The 10,115-nt window shown below is 35.0% G+C and overlaps 1 protein-coding gene across 3 annotated transcripts; it reads left to right on the top strand.

Moving 5' to 3' along the window:
* The first annotated feature begins 281 nt into the window (after nucleotides 1–281).
* On the top strand, nucleotides 282–9,675 carry LOC112522478. Of its 3 annotated transcripts, XM_025131603.1 has the most exons (17): nucleotides 282–474; nucleotides 715–761; nucleotides 2,263–2,357; nucleotides 2,465–2,566; nucleotides 3,176–3,211; nucleotides 3,381–3,491; nucleotides 3,721–3,804; nucleotides 3,890–4,008; nucleotides 4,428–4,529; nucleotides 5,969–6,085; nucleotides 6,168–6,233; nucleotides 6,510–6,576; nucleotides 7,568–7,621; nucleotides 8,413–8,502; nucleotides 8,669–8,695; nucleotides 8,796–8,822; nucleotides 9,356–9,675. In XM_025131603.1, exons 3-17 carry the CDS (start codon nucleotides 2,298–2,300, stop codon nucleotides 9,497–9,499), a joined length of 1,206 nt encoding a protein of 401 aa, XP_024987371.1. In that variant the 5' UTR covers nucleotides 282–474; nucleotides 715–761; nucleotides 2,263–2,297; the 3' UTR covers nucleotides 9,500–9,675. The 3 variants fall into 3 exon arrangements, with proteins under 3 accessions (XP_024987371.1, XP_024987372.1, XP_024987370.1); XM_025131602.1 differs by lacking the exon at nucleotides 715–761 and having other exon boundaries at nucleotides 283–474; XM_025131604.1 differs by lacking the exons at nucleotides 715–761; nucleotides 3,176–3,211.
* The last annotated feature ends 440 nt before the right edge of the window (nucleotides 9,676–10,115 follow it).

The following is a 10,115-nucleotide window of genomic DNA, read 5'->3' on the forward strand; positions in this document are numbered from 1 at the left end:
GGAAAATGGTTGTTTTTCTAAGTGAATTAAATTTACAGATTTATCCATGGACTTTTATTGTAATTACGGTAAATTATATTGAGGGATAATTAAGTACGAGGTAATTAATGCTAAAAAAAGAATGAAACAAATTTACACTCTCCACCCGTATCGGCGAAGGAACACGCATGCATATAAAATCTCTTGCCGTGAAACGTGGAAAGTCCAAGTTCCGACACTTTTCTTCTTCCTTTCCTTCTCTCTCTAGAATTCTCTTTTTTTTCTCTCTCTAAATATCTATCTATGTATGTATGTATGTAAGTATATATATATATATACACACACGGACACAGCAATATACGCAGCTAATTTCGCAAACACTCACGCCGGAAAATCCGATTCTAATCGCCGGTGATTTGTTCTTCGCGGTGGAGCTTTACTTCAGCTGCTCAGATTTTGAATTTTGCTTTACTGATTCCTCTGCGAATCTCGGAGGTCGGTGTTTCTTTTGTTGTATTTTAAGTATTCAACTAATAGGCTGTGATTGTTAGATTTCATCAAAATATAGTCTGAGATCTATTGATTCGTGTAAAGGAAAATGTCTAGTGTTATTAGTAATTTTTGCTTGAGATTTGTCATCAGGAGCTATTGGTTAAGCGATTCACACTCCGCTTTTAAATGTGTGTATTTGCGTGTTTGTATTAACTTGAATCTATTTCCATGAGTTGATACCAGAGAAGATTTATAGCAAACACCGAGATGCAATTTGCTGATTGAAAGAGGTTTTTCTTTGCCGCTTTTAAATGTGTGTATGTGCGTGTTTGTATTTACTTGAATCTATATCTATGAGTTGATACTAGAGAAGATTTGTAGAAAACACCGAGATGCTATTTGCTGATTGAAAGAGGTTTTTCCTTGCCGCCTACTTAAAGATAGATACGTTTGGTCCTTTTTTTTCTTCTATTTCAATTTCTGGATTGGTTGAGTGTTTGATTTATACATATTACTTGTACGCAATTGGAATTGTTTTTGTGTGCTTGTGCCCCTCTCGCTCTCCCCATCTCTCTCTCTCTCTCGAAGTTGCATTCAGACAATTTGTATCTCGAAATTTCACTTGTTGAGTAAGATTAACGTCTTGCACGCAAATCGATTCAATTGTTGAGAAGCCTAATAACAAGCTGCTAACGTTGAAATTATTTACCGTTAATATCGAAGTTTGACCTTTGATTGTCAAATTCACCATTTCCTAGATTAGAGAATGAGATGAATTTAATAATTGGTACCGGCAAGTATGGTTTATTTAATTTCCACATATAAAATTATTTATATATTCTTTTTGGCCCTGAATTTACATATATACCAAGTGAGTTTAACTGATACTTCACAGTCGGTTGATAGAAAAAGCATAGCCATGGCTGATTGTTATAAAGCAGCTTCAAATTATTATCATGTTGATGCAAAACTGATGTGCAATATTAACAGTTGATGTTTTATGGTCTCAAGGGCCAGGGTGTAGCATACAAACAGCTATAATATTTCAAATCACGTATTACCACTTAGTCAGTTTCTTGCCTGATTAGGGAAGGGAATATGACACCTCAAAGAGTTGTTAGAAGGTCATAGTAAATAGATAAATGGCTTCAAATGTTAGATATTACATTTTTCACTTTTATGTGTGAAATTTGAAAGATTCAGAGTCATTGTGTATAGTTTTATTCTGCATATCTATATGATTGCAACCTTCATGTGTAGAAAAAGGATCTGAAAGAGGGCAAAACAGAGTATCTGTCTTCTTAACAGAGAGATTCTTAGAAAATTTCCAAACCCCGATACTTGTAAATTTGTCTTCCATCTTTCAAAATCTGAACCTAAACCTAAATATACATGCACTCGGGGATAAAAGAAAAATGTTTGTAAGAGCATTTCACACTAAAATGATTATTGCAACTTTGGATAAGAATGTCCTGTATAACTTTTCAACAGAAATTATAATGCCAATTTTTCTGAACCATGATATGCAGCTTTATAGCGCAAGATGAAAGCATGGAAGTGCTTGAATTATTATGCAACCTCTTGGACATGCACCACAACTAATAGGATGTTCATAGTTTGAATCAGACCAGCAATTATCAGTTTTAAGGCTTTCTAATGCAGTAAACTTCTATGGGCTGCCATTGATGATTCTTATTCAAAGTTGTGGCTGGCTCAACTATCTATACAAGCTGCAAAATTGTTTGCTCATTTATCTTCTTGTTGATATATTTCTTCAATTTTTGGCTGCAGTTTGGCATGAGAACATATAGAAATAATATCTGTCTATGAGAGAAGCTAAGCCATGGAGGAATCTATTGAAGAAAAGACGTATCCATTTTGATTGGGTTAGCTTATATAGTTGAATTCAGTTTGATTCCGAGGGAAATTTGGGAGATCTACATTGTTGAGATTACTAAAGAAATCTAATCTTACAGAGGGCTTGTATATGCAGGGACTTTGCAGATTCAAAATGAAACCTTTCATGGGAGTCATTTGTACGATAATGTTATACATTGTATATAGAACAACCAATTATCAATATTTGCAGACTGAGGTATGACACTGCCAAAGACTATATTATTAACTGCATTTAAATTGGTAGATTGGGTATTCATGTACCCTGCATTGTTTGATCTATGTCTGCTTGCAGATTGTTTGGTGCTTCCTTGTACTCGTTGCTTTGTTAAATGTTTACAAAGGATCTATAAAGGGCTCCAACTATGTGGATTCTTTCCCTTGTTCAACTGCATTCTTAGGCACCATTAATCATTGGTTCATATTGCTAAAAAGGAAACTGAGGCGTCCATAGTTCAACCTTCAAAACCAGAAAAAGGTTGCATGGGTTTATATAGCAAATGAAGATTAGTAGTAAATAATGCCATGAGCGTGGCATGGAATAAAAATATTTGATCAAAAGCTACATATCCGATATGATAGCATCATGTTCTAAATATCATTCTAATGCTTTTTCCTCGATGAACTGTTGTTCAATAAAAAGTCTGTTAGATAGTGATAATGCCCATATGTGTCTGATGCTAGGTCCATCGATACTAACTGGTTGATGTTATATGAGCTTCCCGTGATTTGAGATGCTTTTAAAGTTCCAATCTTTTTTTCTTCATGGGTTTACTAATAATTATCTTTTATTGATTTGTTTCATCAGCTGGACTCAAAGTTATTTCGTTTCTACACATCAAAGGTGCAACTTCAGAATCACCAGAATCTGTTTAAAAATGTCACCTTGGTTTTCATTTAATTATTCTCATCTTGGTGAAACTTGTGGCTTGATTGTTCTTTGTATTTTTAGGGTCCATTACTGCATCCTGATTGTGTTCAATATTAATGTACTTCTTGGTGCTCGTCCCTAGGAATCTGTGTCAGCTTCCACAAGCTTGAAGGGTTTACCACGTGGTATTATTGAAGCAAAATCTGACTTGGAATTAAAACCGTTATGGTCGACAAGTAGTTCAAAGTTGAAGGTTAGACTAAACCTTGCTGCATGGTTGGTCTTATATGTAACTATATTTATTTTCAACCGCAATCACTTACTGATGATACATAATTTTAAACAACTCAAGGTCGCATCTAGGTTGAATCATTACTTCTATACCTTACTTCATTACTCTTCTCCAAGTTACCTTTCTGCATTGTTTGCCCTACCAAGTACTTTTCTTGCGTGTATGATCATTTAATTATCTTTACTTGCAGGCTAATATATCCACTCCGCATAACTTGCTGGCAATTCCAGTGGGTCTGAAACAGAAGCGTAATGTTAATACTATTGTTCAAAAGGTACAATGGTCAATTATCATCTGATACTCATAACATATGATATTTCACTCTGTGAATGATAGCGGCCTAACATTAGCGATTTCAGTTTCTTCGAGCAAATTTTACGATTATTTTGTTCCACTATGATGGGAGGTTGGATGGTTGGCGAGATCTTGAGTGGAGCAACAAAGCCATACATGTTGTAGCTCAGAACCAAACAAAGTGGTAAAGAGTTCTCAACCTTTTTAGGAATATATGTCACTAGGGTTTTCCTATGGTTCATTAGTAATAGGATCAGAGTGTGATGCTTCTATAAGAGGTCTAATGAGACAGCATTTACGACTACCAAATTCTGAGAGAAAGCTAGAGAAATTTATTGGATTTAAGTGCATTTGTGCATGATGAACAACATAAAAAGTTTGGAACAGGTGTTGCATCTTAAAATTTATGGATCAAAGGCTAGCTTTGGAAACTTCTTTCCAAATTAGTCTTTCTGACTCATTTGGTTATTTGGACTTAATTATCGTCTATGATGATTTTTTACATGGAAATTTTTGTGAAAAAATGAAGCAACTTAAGTCACAAACTCCTTACTTGGGTGTTATCAACAATTGTCCAATTATTAAAACTTAACATTATTTTAGGTGGTTTGCAAAACGATTTCTGCATCCAGCTGCTGTTTCCATTTATGATTATATATTTCTCTGGGATGAAGACCTCGGAGTGCAGCATTTCAATCCTAGAAGGTACGGTTGTTGTATTTAAGCCATCAGCTTTATCTATTTTTCTGCGTGTTTTCATTCTTCAGTATTACTCATGCGGTGTAATAATACTCCGTCCTCATGATTAAATCATGGATCAGAAGTTTTCAAGCTATTCTCCAAGAATCAAAAGATTATGCAAAATGATACCTGATATTTCTCTCGATTGCTCCTACTGTTTATGTGTTCTTTTATGATGCTACTTTGTTTTGTTGCCCATGTTGACAGAAGTGGTACTACATCTTTTGGATGGAGATCATGAGATGTGGGCAACAAGAGTAAATTTATCCTGGTGTTATTACTGTATAATTGGGAGGAATTTGATGTCGTTTATTTTGTATTTTGAACCTGAGGACTAGGGTTGTCTAAAATTACTTATTTTATTTTGTTATTAAAATTTAAAGGTACCTTGGTATTGTATTTTTTCCTCTTCTCCAGGTAGTTGTAGGATTTCCATTGGTTATACTATTTGATTTGAATAGAATAGTGTAGGGGCGTAGACGGGTTGTGTTGGGCCGTTTGGGACAGGTTTACAATCCATCCCAATTATGGCGGTTTGGTAGTACACATAAAATTGAGAATACAATAAATGCTACTAAAAATATACAAACGAAACTATTAGTTATGACAGTCATCCAAATATATAATTAAATCCTTAATTCTTAGAATCAAATACTTCAACTCATCAATCAAGTACTTCAAAAGTTTGAATAATAGATGTCCCAAAACTGCCCAAATCATCAATCAAGTACGATTGTGTTGGACCTCTCCGACTCCAATATTGTTCATCCTTCACCACAAACCTAGCCACAACTTTTTCAACAATTCTTCTTGTTAAATGACACCACAATATCATCATTGCAAGTATGAAAGCTAAGCAATTTTTGTTTTTTATCACACACCCTATTCGAGTACTTCTTACATTGTGTTTTTAAGTGATTCCATAAAGAACTTGTACCAATTCGCTTACTATGATAAGCATAGTATTTTCCTTAATAATTATAATCACATCTAGACTTCTGTTTTGAAAATTGATCCTAAAAGTTTGAGGTTCTACCTCCTCTTTTCTTAGACGTGTTTGGTTCATTGTTGTCTTTAATTTTTGGAAACTTGGAGTATTTTCCATTTCTCGTATAGACTAGTATTTATTCTTATATTAGCGGCGGGTTTGGCGGTTTGGACGGGTTGAGCTAGGCCTTACCCAATTTCAACCCTCTTAATTGGTGGTTTGGCAGTTGGGTTTAATTGGGTTGAATTTCTCGTATTGTATGAGAAGCATGATGGCCAATCGTTCATGGCATCATGAATACGGTTGGCTTTTTCAAATCCAGCAGATGCAAACCTAGTAATCTTTTGTTGTTGAAAACACTAGGAGGTTGACCAGGGGAATTGCTTCATGTTTGCCGTGTTTTCTATATTTGCAGATACTTGGATATTGTTAAAGCGGAAGGATTAGAGATATCTCAGCCAGCTTTGGATCCGAATTCAACTGGTATACATCATAGGATCACAGTACGGAAGAGAACAAACAAGTTTCATAGGTGAAAGAATGGTTATTGGTAGCTTATGAAGCATTTCCATGTTTTTCATTGCTAATACCCGTGACTTTTTTTTAATAAACAGAAGAGTGTATGACAGCAGAGGCAGTGTGAAATGTTCAGATGCCAGTGATGGACCACCATGTGCGGGGTAAAATTTTCATTTTCGAAGTATATGATATTTATATATGGCAAATTGAACTCACACACGCTTCTCACCTTTGGTGAGGCTTGAACCCCTGACCTCCAGAAAGATGGGGTTACCAGTTACCGCTAGGCCAATTGCCCTTTGGTTGCCGGGTAAACTTACTGATTAACCCAAGCAAAATAGATCGAGCATGATAACTTTGGTTCATGTCTCTAGAAGAGATGTCAAACTGAGTAAATTTTTAGTTAAAACATTGTTATATGGTTTTTTGAAATGCAGATTTGTGGAAGGAATGGCTCCAGTTTTCTCCAGGGCTGCATGGCATTGTGCTTGGCATCTTATTCAGGTAAAGTTCACTTCATTTCTCTTACTATCAGGTTTTTCCAAATGTGGGTTTGTCATTTTGAAGTTCTATTCATATAAAAGGCACAGTGAATCAACTATAGAACTATATACAAGGACTAAACCTGAAAATATTTTATGCAGCACCTTCCGTGCTGGTCATTCTTTATAAATATACTGAGATTAAAATATCAATTATAAGGGTATCACTCTTTAGGAAACTATGATAAACAATTACTTCCTTTCACTTGTATAAGAAAATTCAGAAGCGTCCAACTCTGCATAGCTTGACAGCTCTTAAAGGTCCCCCAGATGGAAAATTGTTCGAAAATGATGTGTTGTTGGCTACTAGTTTGATTGAGTTATGCGAGCCTCGTTACCTTATGATTTATGCCTAATGCATATTTCATCAATTCTGTTTATTTTTATTTATTTCATGACATTCCCTTACTAATATTAGGGATTAGTCATAGGAACAAGTTTTGTGGTTCATCTTTGCTGCTCTGCATAGCAGAAATCGCAGTTGGGCAAGGCTGATTTTGTGGCTGATACACACTTGCTCCCTAGCTTCTTCCTCAGAGAGGCTAAAGTGCCATCGACACACATACACATATCTATATATACATACACAGATATAGTAATTCAATCTTTATTTCTTTGGTTAACCTTTGTCAAAATCTACACTCATTGAATACCACTGGAAACTGAGTAGCATCACATCAATGAAACTATAGTCCCTTGATAAGTTGGAGAAGTGAAAAACCACAAAGTACATGATATATATTCTACCTTAGGGGCAGGTTCATTTGAGAACCGTGAGAACCAAGTATTCATCATGAATATTCATGTGTAATTATATACATTAATTGTGAATATTTGGTTCTTTGGTTCTCAAAATACTTACGTTTCCTAATAAACTTTCCCCTTCTACTGTATTGCCACATATTCATCTCTACTGCCAGTTCATAACAGAATTCATTTTGTTTTATTTGCAGAATGACCTTGTTCATGGATGGGGAATGGATATAAAACTAGGGTATTGTGCACAGGTGAGTTTGAACTTCCAAGAAAATTTAGAACAACTTCTGCATGTTTGTAATCCTTTCCTCATATGACCTGTTACGACTCATTGGAGATGCTATATATCATAATTGTGCTCCAATATCCCTTTTTAAGTAGTTCACTATGGGGTTGGGGAGGGCTGAGAGTCTTTTGCAATAGATATGTAGAGTTTCGTCGTATGTTTTTTGCAATCTTTACTATTTCCGTCTCTTATTTTCTTGTGAAAATGTGGCTTATACTGTGCTTTCTAAATCTTTTACTACTATCTGCAAGCCGGAGGTTTTTTAGAAACCTCCTCTCTGCCTTTTGCAAAAAAGGAAAGGTCTACATACATTTTATACCCCAGACCCTACTTCTTGGTGTGATGTATCGGGTTTGTTTGGTTTGGTTTGGTTTATGGTAAAAGCTACTCCTCCGTCTCAAAACAAATGTCCACAATTGAAAATGCACACAGTTTTAGACATACATCATTATTACTCTTTTTAGTCAAGTCAAATGACAAATTTTACCCTTATTTAATTTCTCTCTCTTCACAACTCCTAAGTATTTGTGCATTAACTAAGGGTATATTTGAGAATTTAGTAATCTATTTTTGAAAAAACTGGACATTATTTTGGGACAAACATAAATAGAAATGTGGACATTTATTCTATGACAGAGGGAGTAACAAATTTGACATGAGAACTTTTCAAAAGTAGAAATGTTGCAGTTTTCCTAGGACGTGTGATTATATGTTTTTGAAAATGAATTTCTCGTGATTGGTCTTTGCATTCTTCAGGGGGATCGGTCCAAGAAGGTGGGAATTGTTGATAGCGAATACGTTGTTCATCAGGGAATACAATCGTTAGGTGGACCATCTGCTAAAAAGGTTTTCCCTCTACACCTGATACCAATTACTTCCTCTCATCCATATACACAGATAGTTGAATGCTACCATGGACAGTAACTTTTATCTTGTCACATGAGAATTTTTATTTTATTCTCCACCTTGTTCCATCAATTAATTAAATAAGTTGCTACTTTATTTCTTGCAGATTCCAAACGATTCAGATTTGACAAAGGTACGATTTCCACAACGGTATTCTTTTCCTGATGTACTCCAATCCATCCCCATCGGTTCATATTATATTTATGGCATTTCGTTTTATTCTTTTCCTGCAGACGCATGCCGTTGATACGCGAGCAGAGGTAAAAGACAACTTACTCCTGTTATACTGTATAAACTCGTTCATGCTTTAGAAATATTACATCCATCTGTTCTTTTTACCCATGGAACTTTAAATTTGAAAATACCTGCAAATATTTATTTTGGCTAATGGAAGTTTTACACCATCACATAAAATTCCTGTATGTAAGGTACTCCATGGATGTGCATAGTTGTATGGAAAATCATAGAACATCTGCATGTGCAACTTTTTAGGCCATATTTGGCAACCATAAGCTAGTTTGTCTTTTGAGCTTGTTGAAAAAGTTCCATTTGATTTAGCCATAATTTTGAAAAGCTACTTCAACTAGCATTTCAACAAGTTTTGTTTGGTTAGCCGTATGATAGCTTTTTGAAAAGCTACTGTAACTCTCTTTTTCTTTCTTCTATAGAAAATGGAAATTTTTGTTCTACTTGATTTCTTTATAGTAGCAGAGATTCCAATTAGTTATGAGGTAGATTCCGATTAGTAAAGAGGTGAATTGCAAATAAAAGGAAAAAGTTTATATCGATGCAGATTAGGAGGCAATCAACAATGGAGCTGAAAATGTTCAAACAGCGGTGGGAAAAAGCGGCAAAAGAGGACAGAAACTGGGTGGATCCGTTCTTCAGAAGAAAACGACGATACAAGCAAAGACCGATCGGAAGTGTTGACTCGTGAGTTTTTTTGACCATACCATTTTATTTAGCTTATTATAGATTAGTTGAGTATAATGACTGCTTATAAAAGCTCTGTGCAATGCACCTTGTAATTTAGTTTGTCTCCGAGGCCCATTTGACCTTGTTCATATCTCCATTTCTTATAAATCATTTATTAGATCACAATTCATTATCGCAGCCACGACCACAGCGCCTGTTTAAGTCGTTGGAAACATGTTTGTTTAATATTTTTTTTAAAGGACATATTGCGTGTGTTTTGGTTTCCTTTTTTTAATTCAAGTACAACTAGAAGATGCTTTAATTTAACCACTGCTGGTCAAACCAATGACCTCAGAACCGGCTAAAACAATGGTGTGGAATTACTTTTTTGACCTGTTAATTTACTCTTTAAAGAGAAAAAAAAGGAGTAAAAGACCAAAAGGCCCTTGAGTTGATGAATTCTTTTAACAGTAGTTGCTAGTTGGTTATAGGGACCAAATTAGAATGTAATTAGTTTAAAATTAAGAAGAACGAGACTTGACAGTGAGTGTCAACTATAGGAACCAAAGTGTAATTTATTATACTTTATATAATCAAGGAGTAAGCTAAAGATTTTTTTTCAAAGGCTTTGTTATACT

Source organism: Cynara cardunculus, assembly GCF_001531365.2.
Source record: "Cynara cardunculus var. scolymus isolate 2C chromosome LG 12, CcrdV1, whole genome shotgun sequence".
Lineage (NCBI taxonomy): Eukaryota > Viridiplantae > Streptophyta > Magnoliopsida > Asterales > Asteraceae > Cynara > Cynara cardunculus.

Coding starts and splice junctions, on each gene's coding strand:
- LOC112522478 (XM_025131603.1), top strand. CDS start 2,298: ATGAGAGAAGCTAAGCCATGGAGGAATCTATTGAAGAAAAGACGTATC. Junction 6,234..6,509: donor GATGGACCACCATGTGCGGG/GTAAAATTTTCA, acceptor TTTGAAATGCAG/ATTTGTGGAAGGAATGGCTC. Junction 8,823..9,355: donor CCGTTGATACGCGAGCAGAG/GTAAAAGACAAC, acceptor ATATCGATGCAG/ATTAGGAGGCAATCAACAAT.